This window comes from Oryx dammah, unplaced genomic scaffold (genome assembly GCF_014754425.2).
Source record: "Oryx dammah isolate SB20612 unplaced genomic scaffold, SCBI_Odam_1.1 HiC_scaffold_28, whole genome shotgun sequence".
Lineage (NCBI taxonomy): Eukaryota > Metazoa > Chordata > Mammalia > Artiodactyla > Bovidae > Oryx > Oryx dammah.
In genome coordinates, this window is record NW_024070212.1 from 110,084,047 (window position 1) to 110,102,174 (window position 18,128).

Consider the following 18,128-nt stretch of genomic DNA (forward strand, 5'->3'; position numbering starts at 1 on the left):
GGGATGGTGTTGGGATGCTAAGGAGGAAGGAGTCTGTGCTGGGAGTGAACGAGGCTCTCTCTCCACGTCCTAGTCATAAACTGCGGCGACCCTGGGGTTCCAGCCAACGGCCTCCGGCTGGGCAGTGACTTCAGGTACAACAGAACTGTCACCTACCAGTGCGTCCCTGGCTACATGATGGAGTCGCACAGGGTGTCTGTGCTAAGCTGCACCAAGGACCGGACGTGGAACGGCACCAAGCCAGTCTGCAAAGGTGTGTCTGGGGGCTACAGATGTGTGGACGCAGGGCTGGAGCAGGTACAAAAGCTTTGAACACCTGGAAGGGAGTGGGTGATGAAGCAGAGCCCTAACGTCTTATCTGGGGGTGTGTGAGGTGGGAGTGGTTCCTGAACATCTGCAGGGAGGCAGTGGGAAGGTCCTGGGCCTTGAACCTGGAGGACAGGGTGGTGCAGGGAGGAGCACGTGGTTGGAAGGTGCAACGAGACCGAGCTCCCAAGGGAAGAGGGGTGGCTCCTGATTGCTCTCACTTAGCCTGGGTTCCCCAGGGCAGCCCCAGCACTCCACCTACCTTGGTCTCCCCCAGCTATCATGTGCAAGCCGCCTCAGCTCATCCCCAACGGGAAAGTGGTGGGATCCGACTTCATGTGGGGCTCAAGCGTGACGTACGCCTGCTTGGAGGGGTACCAGCTCTCCCTGCCCGCAGTGCTCACCTGTGAGGGGAACGGGTCCTGGACCGGAGAGCTGCCTCAGTGTTTCCGTAAGTCGCTCACAGGGGGCCTCCGGGGCACCCATCTGCTTGCTCCTCTCCTTCCCCGCTCAGAACTCTGCTGCTGGAAGGCCTAGAATGAGGCTCCCCTCTCCAAATCAGGGAGCTTTGTCAAAGATCACTATTAAGAAAGGAAGGGATCGTAAAGGAAGAATGTGAGAGTATCTTCATTGAGCCCTGGCTCCGGTCACTGGGTGGCATCACAGTGGAGGGAAATTAAACCAGATACGGGAGATGCTTCCTAACTGGAAAAGCTGTTAACTGGATGGGATAGAACCCAAAGATGGAGTCAGAGGTGGGCAGGTGGGGCAGTACAGGAGACATGCCTGACTTTAAGGATGAGACCCTGCCCTGGGACACTTGTGATTTTCCAGCGAGAGGATCGTTTCTTATCTGCCTGCCCTGATTATGTCTTGAAGAGCCCCAAGTCCTTTCCAGGGCTCATTTCTTACCACATCCCCCAGAGAAGGAGAGTCCAGGTCACTTATTCATGTCTTACCCCATAATCAGGCTCTGGAAGGTTTTCTCCGTGCCCATGCTTTGGACAAATGGTAGGACCTATTTTTTCTTTCTGCTTGGCATTTATCTAATGCTGCAGAAAACTGTCAGCATAACTCATGACACTGTTTGGGGACCTCTGAAACTTTACTTCAATTTGGGAAATTTCAGCAGAGATGAAGGCCAGTAAAAGTTGACCCAGGACAAGCAGCATGAGTTTTATGGTTAAGCCTTTAGGCCTTGACATCCCTTCCAGGGAACATGAGGAGGATGGCAAGTCTCCAGGTTCAGTCTGGACACCTTGCATTTTCTTGGGAAATAGCTGAATTGCTTTTAAACAATGAATTATGGTTATCATTTCTAAAAATGTCCTATATCTGAAAATGCAAAGAAGAATGAAAGAATCATCTGAACCCTCACTTTCCAAAGATAACCAGTTAGGCTTGTCATTACACTTCCACACAATCACTAAGCATTCTTGCATGGATAGCAGTATATACGCAATTTTCTATAAATGGTATTGAATCACGCTGTTCACAACTTGTATTCATTGACAGGCCATCAGCTCCTTGCTCTGTCAATATGTACTAATCTATACATCATCCTTTTTAATGGTTTTAAAAAGAATTCCTCTATTATAGATGCCACACCATTTTAATCTTCCCCTACCAGTGATAAATTTGGATCTCCAGTTTAACCATGTTACAAACAGTTCTGCAATAAGCAGCTTCAAAAGGAGTACTTCTTTACCCTTGTGGTAAAGTCCTAGGACTGAGGATGCTGGGCTCTGCAGCACACCATACTTCTTGATACATGTTGCCAAAATGTCTTCTGGAAAAAGTGTTCCTATTTACACTCCCACCTGCAGTTGATGAGACTATTTCTTGACTCACACCCTCATAAACAATTGATTTGGCCAATATTATTAATATTTACCAACCTGAGAAGTTTTAAAAGATGTCTAAGATTTTAAGATATCTAAGATTTTAATTGGCATCACATTGCTTCTTAGCAGAACTGAGCTGCTCGCTCTTTGTCATCCAAGAGTTGCTGCTTCTTGAATGTGGGGACTTTTGATCAGCTCAGCCTTTCATGGACTTCTGATTGGTCCATCCAGGCTCTCCAGATTCCAGGACCAGGCTTCCATTTGATTTTTGCATCTGATTTCCAACCTCTTAACTGTGTACACACACACACACACACAAACACACACACACACATACACACCCACAAGCATAGCACAAAGAATGTTCCTCAGGCTTGAAGTGATGTCTTAGGGAACTTTGACTTCCGTAGTCAGTTTTTTAAGATCCTCTCTGCTGATCCAAATGAAATGGACACTCTTAGACCCTGCTTACTTGTAGGGTAAGTGCACAGTCTTTGGAAGGACATTCGGCTATACAGGTCAAAAGCTGCAAACACACTCAAACCTTTAAAGATAATAAGTTCACTCCTAGAGAATTCTCCTAAGGAAATAATACAAGTTAAACAAAAGCCACATGTAACTTTATAATAATAGAAAATGCCTAAGAAGAAGGTTGTGATCAGCTGTAATCATTTTATACAGCATCTCATTGCAGATTTGTATAGCCGGTAAGTGATCATAATGTCATAAACACGGGACATGTGGACAGAATAGCAAGTGAACAAAGCAAAGTCAACAGCATCTGGACACTGGGTTTGCAGGCACACACGTGTTTCCATACAGCTGGACAAACACTAGAAGGGAAGGAGCACAAAAATGCAAAACCTTTGGGTAGTCGGGTGAGTTTATTTTCACTGGATGGTCTGAACTTCCTGTAATGTTACTCCTTTACGTGGATATGGTGACTAATAAGCATTTGAATCTGGAAAGGAGAGGAAGCCACAGAGTGGCACTGAGGCAGGTGCAGCGCTGACGCAGGGCTTCTCCACAGCCAGAGTTCAAGGGGAGCCAGGAGGAGAGCAGTGCAAAGACCAGTGACTGGGTGGCGGTGAAGGGGGGGTGAGCAGACTGAGCCCTAGACAGCGACTTGGACCTGCCTCTCTCCCTCTTCTCCCCAGCTGTGTTCTGTGGAGATCCTGGCGTCCCAGCCCGAGGCAGGAGAGAGGACCGAGGATTCTCCTACAGGTCGTCTGTCTCCTTCTCCTGCCAGCCCCCTCTGGTGCTGGTGGGCTCTCCACGGAGGTTCTGCCAGTCAGATGGGACATGGAGTGGTACTCAGCCCAGCTGCATAGGTGAGAGGTGACCGGGAGCAGGGTGTCCCTGCTGGTGGACATCCTTCTTTAGGGCTCAAGATGATGAATTTTCTTCCCTGTCTCATCTGCAAAATGGAGCAAGTGCTCCTCTGAGCTCCTTAAAACAAGATGTGAAGTAGCCAGCGTTCATATGCTGCCGGGAATCACAGTCAGCTAGGGGATGACGCGAGGGGAGAGTCCAAAAGGCCGGGCCATCAGGACATGCCTCCGTCCCCTTTCTCATGTCTGTTTCTCAGGATGTGCAGGGACCACAAAAGTTTCTGTGACCGTGGTCTGTTTCTTTGTTTTTGCAATCCAGACCCCACACTGACCACATGTGTGGACCCCGGCATGCCGCAGTTCGGGATACAGAACAGCTCCCAAGGCTACCAGGTAACAGGGTCCACCAAGCTCAGGTCTCTGTGCCTCCTGTCCCTTCCGGTCACTGTCAGTCTCAGAGGACCCAGGGGCCTTCCTCAGGACAGCACTGGGGGTGGACGAGACATGGGAACCTGAAGAGAGAAAGCAGCCTGTCTCTTCAAGCCATGCAGCATGGCAGCCCCTCTCCCCCCCGCCCACCTGCAGAAACGGGCAGGTGTTTCCACCAATCAGAGAAGCTGGTGTGGAAGAGCACGATTCACGTGTAGCTCCATAGACACTGCTCAGTAGCCCCGTGTGATGGGGACAGGGCGTTTACAGGAATACGGGAATGAGTGAGACCGGTAAACCTCCTGTCCCCGGGGAAGCCATACCCTAGGGGGCCCAGACCCGGTGGGCAGAGCAAGCAGGTGCCACACGGGAGGCTGGCCCATCCCAGCCAGATACAGCCTCCAGGGACACATCTCAGAGGGAGCTTCAAAAGGAAAGGACTTGGACCTGGATGGGCCTCTCTGAGCAGAAGGAAGCAGGAAAGGAGGGGGCATGTTCAAGGCAGGACAATGAACCGGAGCCCCCGATGTGCCCAGGGGACTCTCAGGGACCACACCGGAAATGGCAGGTCAGGATCTAGCCAAGCAATGACATTTATTCACAAGGACCACGTTTGACAAATATTTACTGCTGTAAAGTATTCTAGGCACTAGAAATACAGTGAGAACAAAACAAGCCAAGGGCCTCTAAGGGCTGGTGGTGATAAATGAGCAAGATCATTTCTGCAACCAGCAAGCACGGCGCGTGGCTCGGTACACAGGGGTGTGGCGGGAAGTGGGGGTGCTGTTTTAGAAAGTGTAGTAAGGGGAGAGGTTTCCTGAGCTTGGACTGTGGTGCCCTTGGTGAGAAGGGCGGGCGTACCTGGCAGTCGGCGGCCAAGGCAGGTTGCGGGACTAGCAAGCAGGCCCGCCAGCAGGCCCAGAGGATAACGAGAGAGGAGAAGGACGTGAAGCCCAAGTGCTAGCCTGGGTTTGAAAGCCTCCTTCTCTTCACTTGGCACTGCCCTGTGAAGTTAAATATTCACACATCCTGTGACCCAGAGGCCCCAGTCATAGAAGCCAACCCCGGAGACACTCTCATACATGTTACCAAGAAATGAGGAAAACCATGGCGTGGCCACCGGTGGTTCATCGCCACACAACACAGATGAATCTCAGAAACAGTGCTGAATGTCAAAGGAGACTATTTCAAGGAATATTGAAACCAAGAAAAACTTACTCTCTTTAGATATATATGCTCACATGTGTGATAGCGGGCTTCCAGATGGCACTAGTGGGAAAGAACCCACCTGCCAGTGCAGGAGAGGCAAGAGACACGGGTTCGATCCCTGGGTTGGAAAGACCCCCCTGGAGGAAGTCATGGCAACCCACTTCAGTCTCCTTGCCGGGAGAATTCCATGGAGAGAGGAGCCTGGTGGGCTGCGGTCCATGGGGTCGCAAAGTGTTGGACACGGCTGAAGGATTTAGCATGCATGCACGCACGTATGTGATAGAATTACTTTCTAACGATGCAAGGAAATGAAAAACACAAAATTGAAGAGACTGGTTATCACTGAGGGAGCCGAGCAACACAACAGAGAAGAAACACCTAGATAGTTACAACCTTACTGATGCTGTTCCAGCCCATAAGTTGAGGAGCGGGCTCCACTTAAAGTGTCCATTTTATTGTGATGATTCAGGTCTATATATTTGCCATATATTCTTCTTACACACCAAATATCACCTAATAAATTTTAAAAAGAGAGGGGCGTGAACTGGGTCAGGTCAGGCCTTGAAACCATGATAAGCATTTTGGATTTTATTCTCCATGTCACGGGAAACCATTTGAAAGGGACTTAATGTGATCCATCATTTGAACTATCACTCAGGACCCTGAGGTATTAGGGGTTAGGAATGGAAGAATTTAGAAAGGACAGTACTTCAGCATCTTGAGAGAACGATGAGAGTGGGACTGAGCTGAGCAGGGGTAGCGACAGTGGACGCAGAGTGGACATAGTGGACCTAGAGAGATTCAAAGGGATCAGGTAGAGATTCAAAGGGATCAGGAGGTAGAGCCAAGAAGACTTATTGATGGATTGGATGGAGGGTTGAAGGAAAGGGAGGAAGCAACAATGACCTGAGGGTTTTTATTTGCCCAGCTGGGTGTAGAGAGGTGCCATTTGTTGAATAAAGTGATGAAATACAGAAGTGGGCATGGAGGCAGGCCATGAAAGTTAAGTTTCACCTTGAGTTTGATTTGCTCCTGGGCATCATAGAGACATGTGAGGGTTTTGAGCTGGAAAGCAATGTGATCCAGGATGCACTTTAGGAAGCTAAGCTGGCAGCGTTGTACCCCGTGGATTGGAAGCAGAGATATGGAGCTGGTGGTTGCAGGGAATATCAAGTCAGACAGTGAGGGGGCTAGTGGAGGGTGAGGGTGGAGCAGGGGGAGAGATGACAGGGAGGGTGGCAATTCTGCTCATGAGATATTTACAAAGCACAGCTCTAGATTCTACAGGGGACATGTCCTGAAAAGAATCTATACAGTCATGGAGGGAAGAGACTTGCACAGTAATATTGTACTTCCCACAGTTCTTCAAATGTTAGAAAATGCTTCCAAACCCACCCCCACGTTTGTGCGTCACAACATTCCGCTGTAGTTTTGGTGGGGCTGTTCATCCCAAGTCTGTACCAGAGGGGCTGAGATGTAGAGAGTTTCGTGCAGCCAGTGGATGCCAGAGCTCACAGCCAGGGTCTTCTGATTCTGAGTCAGGTACTCGATCCATTGTAGTGGACTGAGTTATATCCCACAAGAGCATTGACCTGGCCCAGGGAGTTGGGGGAAGCCTAGTGGAAGAGGCATAATGTAAGCTGCCTCAAGGGATAAGTACGATGTAATCAGGCAGAGAAGCAGAAGGGTGGGTAGCAGTAGGGTGGTGGGGAAGTAACCAGTCAAAGGATGGGTGTGAAGCATCACTGGATGGAAGGTGATCCTGGGAACCTCCATCCCGGCTACAGGTTGGAAGCACCGTGCTCTTCCGTTGTCAGAAAGGTTACCTGCTCCAGGGCTCCACCTCCAGGACGTGTCTGCCCAACCTGACCTGGAGTGGAACGCCACCCGACTGTGTCCGTGAGTGCTCCCAGATAACTCCTCTCAGCAGCTCATAACCTCCCTGACCTGGGCCTCCAGGATGTGCTTGAATGCTCTGAGTGACAGGGACCTCACAACTTCTTCTTGGGACTGTAGTGATCTCTTTGTAGTCCTTACCCCTTGGGGCCCCCACCCCCAGAAGATATTTCTGCACAAAAGCCTTTCTGGTATTCAAAGGCAATTCCTATGCCTTAGCAAAGAAAAAGAAAGAACTTTCCCATGGCTGCAGATACCAACAGTGACAAGGCCCACCCTCAGGATGGAAAACTTCAGGCTTTTGACTGTAATTACTCCCTTTCCCTCAAGAAAAGTGCCTAGGTTCCCTCAGGGTCAACTTAGTCATTATCCACATGACCTCCGTCTTGACCACTTGCATAGACATCAAGGCTGGGGTGGGGTATGGGAGGGGATGCTGGCCATGAAAGGGGCCCATAAGGAAAGGATGGGGCTGTTCCATTGAGAAACAGGGGCATGGGGAAGAGGCCTCCTGGAGACCTCAATCTCCCCCTACCCAGCAGTGTCTTTCCTCTCATCCAGCCCACCACTGCAAGCAGCCGGAGACACCAAGCCATGCCAACGTTGGGGCGCTGGACCTGCCCTCCATGGGCTATACGCTCATCTATTCCTGCCAGGAAGGCTTCTCCCTCAAGGGCGGCTCCGAGCACCGAACCTGCAAAGCAGATGGCAGCTGGACAGGCAAACCACCCATCTGCCTGGGTGCGTGTGCCCCCTCGGTGAACCTCTCCAGGGTGGGAGGCCAAAGGGGACAGCTGAGCTTGAGTGAGAGGGCCAAAGAAAAGAAAGAAGTGTTATTTCCAGAGGCTGGAAAATCTGCTTCTGATTTTCTGAGGTGTTGAGTCTAGGAGGTGAAACCAGAGCAATCTAAAGAGCTCATAGTGAAGCCATCCCAAGTTTTATCTTTCTACCTGAGCTTGAACACTGCTCCCAGGTGTTGGGTATAGCTTCCCTTGTAGCTCAGTCGGTAACGAATCTGCCTGCGGTGCAGGAGATCTGGGTTCGATCCCTGGGTCTGGAAGATCCCCTGGAGACGGAAATGGCAACCCACTCCAGTATCCTCGCCTGGAAAATCTCATGGACAGAAGAGCCTGGTACAGTCCATGGGGTTGCAAAGAGTCGGGCATGACTGGGTGACTAACACTTACTTACTTACTTAAGGGTTATACTTAATCATCAGACAGAGAAAAACTCTGTGTTCCACTAAACTGGAATAATGCATTTTGCATCTATGCATCTCATAACCTTGATAAAACAGCACCCACTCACCTGTCCCTCAGGCTCACCAAGAAGTCCCAGACCTCCCTCCTCCTGTGCTTCATTCCTGTAGAATCTCGTTCCCCGACCAGGGGTCAAACCCAGGCCTCCTACGCTGGAAGCATGGACTCTTACCAATGGACTACCAGGGAAACCCCTAACTCTTCGTATCATTCTGAGAGGGGCCCACCACCTGGTCTGAGAGGATAAGTCCAAGATTTCAAAGACCCCATTGACCTAATGTCGGTGAGGTGGCCTTTATTTTTTCTAATAGAGCAGAGACTAGAGGCTGAACCTGTCTCCTTCCCTTCTGTTTCCCCAGCAGAGGTCCGGCCCAGTGGGAGACCCATCAACACTGCCCGGGAGCCTCCACTCACCCAAGCTTCTGGTATGTCTAGAGCTTTGGCTGAAGAAACTGGTGTTGCTTCCTTCATCTAGTTACCCAGGAACGTGCACATGAGTTTCTGAGTACTCAGTGGAAAGGCACGGAAGCAGTCTACAGAGCCCAACAGAGTTCCCCATCTACTTCCCGACCCCAGGTGGACCTCAGAAGGAAGTCAGCTTGCGGGAAACAGAAAACGCATGCAGAAGAAAGACCAAAGCCTTCTAGAAACATGTCCAGAGCTTCAAGCTCTGGAGCCACAGACTGCCCCAACCCCTCCTGGCACAGGTCCAGGCAGTGTGTGGCCATACAGACACAGGTCTTGCTGAGGGAGCTTGCTGGAAAGGGTTATGTTATTAAGATAGGTATTGTGTCTTTCCAAGTGTGATGTCCAGAACGGGCTCGGAACTACAGGTGTGGCCTGACTAACGCAAAAGTATTCTAGACTTATCATATCCATTTTTGAACCATATTCTTTTATTTACCATATTAGTGTGTGTGTTATTCAAGAAAAGATTAGATTTGGCATCAAGCTCAATTCAAGTTCCATTTTGGTCACTGACCAGCTGTGTCCTTGGACAAATAACCTTCACCTCTTGAGCTTCAGTTGACCTTTCATTAAAATAGGATTCATGATACTCTCCTTAGAAAATTGTTATAAGGATAAATAGCAGTTTTAATAGGAGTCATTCATTTTATGCTTTTATGATTTAACAATCATTTAACCCCTGATGAGGTAAGTGGGATGGCCCCCATTTACAGAGCTGCAGGTGTGGCCTGCACAGGTGAGGAAGTGGAGGCTTTTGCACATGGTCAAACAACCGATAAGGGAGAGGCCAAGGTGAGAGTCCACTTCTGCCTGACTGCCTTCGTCCATGCTCCTATCTACAGCTTAATACTGACGTTGGTTTTTTTCTCCTCTCTTTTTCCCTTTCTCCATCTTTTCAACCCCTTCCCTCTTGTTTTTTCTCCTTCTCTCTTCTAGTTCATTCACTCCCTCTTTCTCTCTCTCTCCCTTCCTCTCTCTCTCTCTCTCACACACACACACTTTGATTTTTTCCTTTTTCTCCATCCACTTTCTCTCTCCCTCTCTTTCCCTCCACCCATCCGCTCTGAGACACACAGGATCACAAGGAGATCAGAGCACTCCAGCCGCGCCCCCGCGCCCCGCCCCCCCCCCGCATGTTAGACGCTGGGGAAGACAGTCTAAGGGCGTGAACTGGGGTCAGTCATCAGGGGGCCTCAGTTCTGCCAGCACATGTGAAAGTCCCTCTCACGTCTGTTTCTTAACTCCTGTAGTTCCTGGGGATGTTTTTGCCAAGAATTCCCTCTGGAAAGGGGCCTATGAGTACCAGGGGAAGAAGCAGCCAGCCATGCTCAGGGTGACTGGTTTCCAGGCCATCAACAGCAAGGTCAACGCCACCATGATTGACCACAGCGGCGTGGAGCTGCACTTGTCTGGTAAGGTGCAGGCCACCTACAGGAAAACCTGCCAGATGGTGAGGGTGATGGCACACGCTCAAACGTCACTTCCTCGTGCTGTCCTGCAAGGCTCAGATTGGTCTGGTAGGCAGGGGAAGAGAAAATGTCTACTCATCTTTGTTTACATGGTAAAAGCACCACCGACTACAGGGAAATGGTTAGATGACAAGCATTAGTAAATTGAAAGTAGGAAAAAAAAAAAAAACTCTTACAAATAAAGAAAGATAGACAGATATCCCTAAAAACCAAACCTAAAATAGAGGCAGATAACTCCCAGAAGCCAAAGTACAGTTAATAAACAAATGGAAAAATATTTTTAGCAATAATCAAAAGAAGTGGAAAATGTCACTTTCCGCCTATTCCACTTTTTTTAAGCCATAAATTTTGGTGCTAGTCCAGTGAAGGTAGTACTGGTCAAAGTATGAAATAGTGTCGTTGAGCAAAATAATTTGGCAATTTGTATCAAGGGCCATGAAAATGAGTGGACCCATCAATTACACTGCTAAGAATTTTTATCATAAGAAAGAGTTATAGAGGGAATCAAACATTTGTGAAAAAAGAATGGGCTAATTGTATAACATAACACCTAGGAATAGAAAATTGTCTCAAAAGAAATGGATATATTAATTATAGTATGTCTGCTGGATAAAATATTATGCCAATTTGGGAGAAAGTACACCCACTATAATGCATGTAAAATTTGACTCCAGTTTTTAAAAGGAAAAAAATATATTCATAAGAAAGAAAATTGAAAGTAATTACACCTATGTCGTTAACAGTGGTTATTTCTCAGAAATGAGACCAGGAATGAATTTTCTTTCTTCATGCATCTCTGCATTTGCCAAAATTTCCCCAATTTTCAAATTTTATACAATCAGAAAAACTAAATATCTTGGAAAGCAAAAGTTTATTGAATAGATGGGCAGATCGATGGAAACATGAGTGGATACACAACCCTGCATGCGGTCACACTCATTCATGCGTGCACACGCAAACAAAACTAACGTTCATATTCACTCAGTTGCTCTAAAACGGAGTCCTAAACACATCCACACGCTCTGGTACACGTGCCCTCATATATTCCCTGCACCCACTGAATTATAAGCACACCATGTGTTAACTGACCCTTAACATATACAAAACCCTATTCCCTTTACTCTCAAGCATGCATGTCTAAACAGGAACACAACCACAGACCAGTAATCCAGTTGTTTATTAGCACACATATGCACATTCTTGCATATCCTCACATTTCAGCCTACACAAACTCACAGGCCACACTGCACTTGTCTAACTCCAGTTATACACGGGATGTTTATAGCAACATCTACACATGAAACCCTGCTCAGGGGCGTCCCTGGTGGCTCCGTGGTAAAGAATCCACCTGCCAACACAGGAACACAGCTTTGATCCCTGCTCCAGGAGGATCTCAAATGCCGCAGAGCAATTAAGCCCATGTGCCACAACTATTAAGCCTGTGCTCTAGAGCCTGGGAACCACAGCTCCTAAAGCCTGTGCACCAAGAATGTGCTGCTGCAAGAGAAGCCACTGCAATGAGAGGCCCATGCACAGCAACTCGAGAGTGGCCCCCACTCACAGCAGCTAGAGGAAAGCCCCAAAGGCAGCAAAAACCCAACACAGCCGAAAATAATTAATTAAAAAAAAATCCTACTCAGACACTCACACCCACATACCCACAAACTTGGGTTTTGAAAAGTTACCCGATCTTTCAAGTGTACCCTCTGAACTTTCTTTTCCCAGGAATTTATAAGAAAGAAGATTTCCATCTCCTCCTTCAAGTTTACCAGATTACAGGGCCTGTGGAGATCTTTGTGAATAAGTTCAAAGATGATCACTGGGCTTTAGATGGGCATGTAAGTTCAACAGAACCTCACTCAGGCCTTGACCTCCCTGTGTCCTTGCCCTGTAACTGATTCCCATGTCACTGGCCGGAAGGAGGGGGACGAAGTGGGTGGAAACTCTTAGGATCGATGTGGAGGCTTGGGAGGAGGGCTTCTATGGGGCCAGGACTGGGAGAGGGAGTCCCCATCTGCTAGTGAAGTGAAAAGACAAAAAGGGCCAGGAGGCTGAGTCTAGAGGTTGGTGTATCTGAGTGAGATAGATTCTTAAGTGTGAGCAGAAAACAGAATTATAACCCACAAGGACCTACTGTCCAGCACAGGGAACTGTGCTCCATGCTCTGTGGCAGCCTGGATGGGAGGGAAGCTTGGGGGAGAATGGATGCATGTATATGTATGGCTGAGTCCCTTTGCTGTCCACCTGAAACAATCATAACATTGTTAATTGGCTATACCCCAATACAAAGTGAGAAGTTTAAAAAAAAAATTGCCAAAGATGAAAAAGGAAAAGAACAGAAGAAACGGAAGGTTGGCAGCCCAAGAGTAAAGTCAAGCAGGTTGAAGGTCACGAGGTGGTGGTGGGAGCTGGGAGAAGGCACACACTGAGCATCTTCGCACACTTAAGGATCTAAACACCCTTGAGGGTGATTCAGCACAGCTTGAGTCACCAGGATCTGGGGAAAGGAGGCGGCTCCTCAAATCCCCTTGTGGGAAAGACTTGTTCCTTGCATGGACCTTCTTCAGGTGGAATCCAGGTCTGCGGGGATACTTCTCTTCCCAGACCTTTGGAGTTTCACAGGCAGGGGTGTGGAGCAGTCACCCGTCACTCTGTCAGCTTCCCTGTCTTGGGTTACTGAAGCTAGAAGGGGAGGGGCAGGAAGGAGGAGGAGGTCATGAGGACAGAGAAACAGAGAGCTGAGTCAGGGGGCACCCTCACGGCCAAGACCAGTTGGTAGAGGGCTGAGGGTTGAGTGACTTTGCTGATAAACACTAAAGGAGAAGCGAGTGGCTTCTCCAGGAGCTGGTGCATGGGGTTAGTTCCCAGGGATTCTTGAGAGTATTCTGTGGATGCCCTTGGGTATCCTTGTCCCGGCTGGCTTTAATAGCAGAAGTCCAGCTGCTGTGCCAAGACAAGAGACTCCCCCACACTACGAGGAGGGCAGCCAGAGGCAAGAGAACAAGGGCCAAACTTGGGAGCTGGAGTGCAGGCCAGGGACTAAGTGTTAGGAGTGCTCTGGAGGGCCGGGAACCGCCAGAGCCACTGCCTGGGATGACAGCCAACCATTGGACCCACTTCTGTGTCACCCAGGCTGTATCTGGGGGGACGGGAAGGAAGGTCAGCCTGGAGCACAGTGGACAGAGGGAACACCTGGGGATGGAGCGGGAGTTAGAAGGGATGCCAGTAGGACAAACATCTTCAGAGTTTGCATGTCTGTGTCCGGGACACAAGCCTCACAGAAGCAAGTGCAGAGGGAGCAAGAAGTAGTGATGTCCCCAGCTATCTGCCTCCAAAATTAATAGCTTATTGGAATAGGGATGAACTCCCCAAAGTATGTTCAGTCTGCGAAGTAAGTTTTCATCATGGTTTGGTTTGTTCCACAGTGTTCTAGAACTCATTTTTTTTTTTGCACAATAAAATAGTTAACACATATCTAGAGCCTATTAAGTGTTCTAAGCATTTTATCTATATTCAGTTCAGTTCAGTTCAGTTGCTCAGTCGTGTCCAACTCTTTGCAACCCCATGAATCGCAGCACACCAGGCCTCCCTGTCCATCACCAACCCCCAGAGTTCACTCAGACTCACGTCCATCGAGTCAGTGATGCCATCCAACCATCTCATTCTCTGTCGTCCCCTTCTCCTCCTGCCCCCAATCCCTCCCAGCATCAGAGTCTTTTCCAATGAGTCAACTCTTCGCATGAAGTGGCCAAAGTACTGGAGTTTCAGCTTTAGCATCATTCCCTCCAAAGAAATCCCAGGGCTGATCTCCTTCAGAGTAGACTGGTTGGATCTCCTTGCAGTCCAAGGGACTCTCAAGAGTCTTCTCCAACACCACAGTTCAAAAGCATTAATTCTTCGGCTCTCAGCTTTCTTCACAGTCCAACTCTCACATCCATACACGACCATTGGAAAAACCATAGCCTTGACTGGATGGATCTTTGTTGGCAAAGTAATGTCTCTGCTTTTGAATATACTATCTAGGTTGGTCATAACTTTTCTTCCAAGGAGTAAGCGTCTTTTAATTTCATGGCTGCAGTCACCATCTGCAGTGATTTTGGAGCCCCCAAAAATAAAGTCTGACACTGTTTCCACTGTTTCCCCATCTATTTCCCATGAAGTGATGGGACCAGATGCCATGATCTTCGTTTTCTGAATGTTGAGCTTTAAGCCAGCTTTTTCACTCTCCACTTTCACTTTCATCAAGAGGCTTTTTAGTTCCTCTTCACTTTCTGCCATAAGGGTGGTGTCATCTGCATATCTGAGGTTATTGATATTTCTCCCGGCAGTCTTGATTCCAGCTTGTTCTTCTTCCAGCCCAGCGTTTCTCATGATGTACTCTGCATAGAAGTTAAATAAGCAGGGTGACAATATACAGCCTTGACGTACTCCTTTTCCTATTTGGAACCAGCCTGTTGTTCCATGTCCAGTTCTAGCTGTTGCTTCCTGACCTGCATATAGGTTTCTCAAGAGGCAGGTCAGGTGGTCTGGTATTCCCATCTCTTTCAGAATTTTCCACAGTTTCTTGTGATCCACACAGTCAAAGACTTTGGCATAGTCAATAGAGCAGAAATAGATGTTTTTCTGGAATTCTCTTGCTTTTTCGATGATCCAGCAGATGTTGGCAATTTGATCTCTGGTTCCTCTGCCTTTTCTAAAACGAGCTTGAACATGGAAGTTCATGGTTCACGTATTGCTGAAGCCTGGCTTGGAGAATTTTGAGCATTACTTTACTAGCATGTGAGATGAGTGCAATTGTGCGGTAGTTTGAGCATTCTTTGGCATTGCCTTTCTTTGGGATTGGAATGAAAATTGACCTTTTCCAGTCCTGTGGCCACTGCTGAGTTTTCCAAATTTGCTGGCATATTGAGTGCAGCACTTTCACAGCTTTATCTGTATTGACTCATATCAATCTCTCAACAACCCTATGGCATAGGGACTGTTATTGTTCCCTTTTTAAAATGAGAAACTGAGGCACCAACAGATTCAGCGATTGGACTAGTAGAAGTAAAAGTATCTCCCTCCCTCCTACAAGCAGTTGGAGCCCTGCCCCCTCCCCAGCGCCTCACCCTCACCTGGGTGTGGGCAGAGACCCGATGTCCGCAGGGGTGACAAGGGGTGGGTGTCACCAGCCAGCGTGTTTGGCAGCAGGCACCTGTGGGCATAGCTCCGGCCTGGCTGGCAAGACCTCTGGCTCCTTCCGGCACACCTCCAGGGTTTGTGTAGGTGAAATGTGAGGAGCCCCATGAATGTGCGTATGTGTGTTAATAAACCAGATTACCCTCTCTGTGCCCACCCTCACAGGTCTCCTCGGAGTCCTCTGGAGGCACCTTCGTCTACCAAGGCTCTGTCAAGGGCCAAGGCTTCGGGCAGTTCGGCTTTCAAAGACTTGGTAACTAGCATCTGTCCCTGGAGTGTGAGCTCAAGCGTGTGGTGGGGAAATGTGTGTGTTGGCGTGGACGGCAGGGGATGGGTGAAGTTTAACAGTACAGGGGGTGGGGTTCTTAGCCTCTCTAGGGTCAGGGATATCTTTGAGATTTTGATAAAAGCTGTGACATATCTCCTTGGAAACAAGCACAGTACATGATACAGGCAACCACAGACAAACCGTTTCCTGCTCAGCCCTGGAGTTGAGAGCCCCCAGCTTCAGGGACACTGGGCCTCAGATGTGCCCCTCCTCAACACTGCCTGGCCAGCCCTGAAGCATTGCTGAGCCCATCCTGAACATTATGACCACGTGGGGCTCGCAGGGGCATCTCAGCCCTGGAAGGGTGGTTTCCCTGTCCCCGTTTTATAGATGAGAACATTGAGTGTCAAGGAGGCGTCCTTCCCTACTTCCTCCCTAGCATCTTTACCCTGCACCAGACGTCATCAGTGTCAAGCATCCTCACCCCAGAGATTGGCCTGGACCCAGAGCCTCTAATGGGGAGAAGGATCCTGGCTTTTGGGAAGCAGTGCAGGGGGAGACAGGAGGCAGCCTCCAGGGCCTGAGGGTCAGCTCTGTACCCCCCCAGGATGCTGACACTCCAGTCTCCCGGGACCCCCATCTGCCGAGGCGGTGCAGTGTTTTCAGCTCTGATCTTCAGAGAGCTCCTCCTGGTCTTCAGTGGAAACCTGCTTCCCTGTGGCTCCCACTCCACCCTGCTCCTCCCCTGGAGCTGTTCTAAGCTCTGCCCTCTTAGCTGCAGGAGTGAAAGCTCTCGCCCTTCTATACAGCAGCCTGGTGAAGACTTGAGGGTAGTCCCCTCATATGCTGGAGTGACCCAGGAGACCGAGTTCTCGTTCTGACTGCACCACCGATGAAGCCGGAGAGACCCTGCCCCTCTCTGAGGGAGCCTCAGCCCCCTCATTCGGTGGGGCACTGTCACAGTGGTCTTCTGAGGCCTCCCAGACAGAGAGGGGGAGTGGGGAGGAGGGGGAGGCCCTGAGCACCCCCTCCTCCCTCTCCCATCCTCCAGAGCGGGCCCACCTTCATCTGCCTTATAGTTTGGCTTCCTCAGAAGGTTTCATGTGATAAAAAGCTTCTAGGGCCAAAAGAAGCTTGAAAACCTCCAAGGGGCTGTGCTCTTTTAAGGCTCTGGGGCACAGTTTCAGATTCTCCAGCAGACTGGCTTCCGCAGGCCTGACCAGCACGTGTGGACTGACCACCCTTCTCCAGGGGATGGCCCAGTTTGGGGGGAAGGCAGCCGGTGGGCCCTGGGCAGCACCCCGAGCCACACCCCGCTTCCCAGCAGTAGCCACTGTGTCTGTGACCTGAGGTTTCTGCTTTGGGACTTCGCAGACCTCAGGCTGCTGGAGTCAGACCCGGAGTCCATCGGCCGCCACTTCGCTTCCAACAGCAGCTCAGTGGCAGCTGCCATCCTGGTGCCTTTCATCGCCCTCATCATTGCCGGCTTCGTGCTTTATCTCTACAAGCACAGGTGCGGGGCAGGGACAAGAGGGCCCCACAGCGGGTGCCCCACCCCGCCCCGGACCCTGACCCCCACCCCACCCCAGAGCCTTCCTCTCCCCCTTAGAGCCCTGAGTCTCTCTTGACAGCTTGTTCATGCTCTACCTCACTCCTAGGAGAAGACCCAAAGTTCCATTCAATGGCTACGCTGGCCACGAAAACACGAATGTTCGGGCCACGTTTGAGAACCCGATGTACGACCGCAACATCCAGCCCACAGACATCATGGCCACCGAGGCGGAGTTCACAGTCAGCACGGTGTGTACAGCGGTATAGCCCCCAGGCCTGGCTGCCATCGCCGCCGCCACCGAGAGCCCCGCCTCCGGCAGCCGGTGAGCCCCGCATCCCTGTAGATGTGTCCAGCACGAGGGGGATGGAGTGCCCGCTACTGCCCTGTGCCAGCCACTGAGGCTGGCACCTCCCTACGCCTGGGACAGGGACCTTTGTCACCCCCTTTACAAATGGGAAAACTGAGGCACAGAGAAAGGAATTAACTTGGCCAAGATCACATAGCTAGCAAGAAGTAGGATGGCAGGATCAGAATCCAATCCCAGGCAGGGGGCTCCAAGACTGTGCTCTTAGCCACTGGGCTCAGCAAAATACCCAAGTAGGTGTATTTGTCAGAACTCTCCAGAGAGAGAGAGACAGATATATACACAATATATGCATATGTATGTCCATATATATAAACTCTCAAGATACGTGTGTGTATATATATATATATATATATATATATATACACATATATACATATTGTGTTTGTATTGTATACATACATACAGAGAAAGAAGGAGAAATTTATTTTCAGGAATTGACTTACAGGATTGTGGGGCCAGTAAGTCTCAAGTCCACATGGCAGGTCGGCAGGCTGGAAATTGCATCAGGGGTTGAAGTTGTGATCTTGAGAAAGGCAGTCTAGAGGCAGAATT

At 49.6% G+C, this 18,128-nt stretch overlaps 1 protein-coding gene across 2 annotated transcripts in view; it reads left to right on the forward strand.

Moving 5' to 3' along the window:
• CSMD2 (CUB and Sushi multiple domains 2) overlaps positions 1–17,531 on the forward strand; it is a 677,707-nt gene extending 660,176 nt beyond the window's left edge. For both annotated transcript variants that reach the window (XM_040231766.1, XM_040231767.1), the window contains 12 exons: positions 74–253; positions 584–757; positions 3,308–3,481; positions 3,801–3,874; positions 6,907–7,018; positions 7,577–7,756; positions 8,637–8,699; positions 9,993–10,154; positions 11,937–12,049; positions 15,555–15,642; positions 17,032–17,170; positions 17,316–17,531. In XM_040231766.1, the coding sequence (XP_040087700.1) occupies positions 74–253; positions 584–757; positions 3,308–3,481; positions 3,801–3,874; positions 6,907–7,018; positions 7,577–7,756; positions 8,637–8,699; positions 9,993–10,154; positions 11,937–12,049; positions 15,555–15,642; positions 17,032–17,170; positions 17,316–17,475 (1,619 nt within the window). In that variant the 3' untranslated portion in view covers positions 17,476–17,531. The remainder of the gene's footprint in view (positions 1–73; positions 254–583; positions 758–3,307; positions 3,482–3,800; positions 3,875–6,906; positions 7,019–7,576; positions 7,757–8,636; positions 8,700–9,992; positions 10,155–11,936; positions 12,050–15,554; positions 15,643–17,031; positions 17,171–17,315) is intronic.
• The last annotated feature ends 597 nt before the right edge of the window (positions 17,532–18,128 follow it).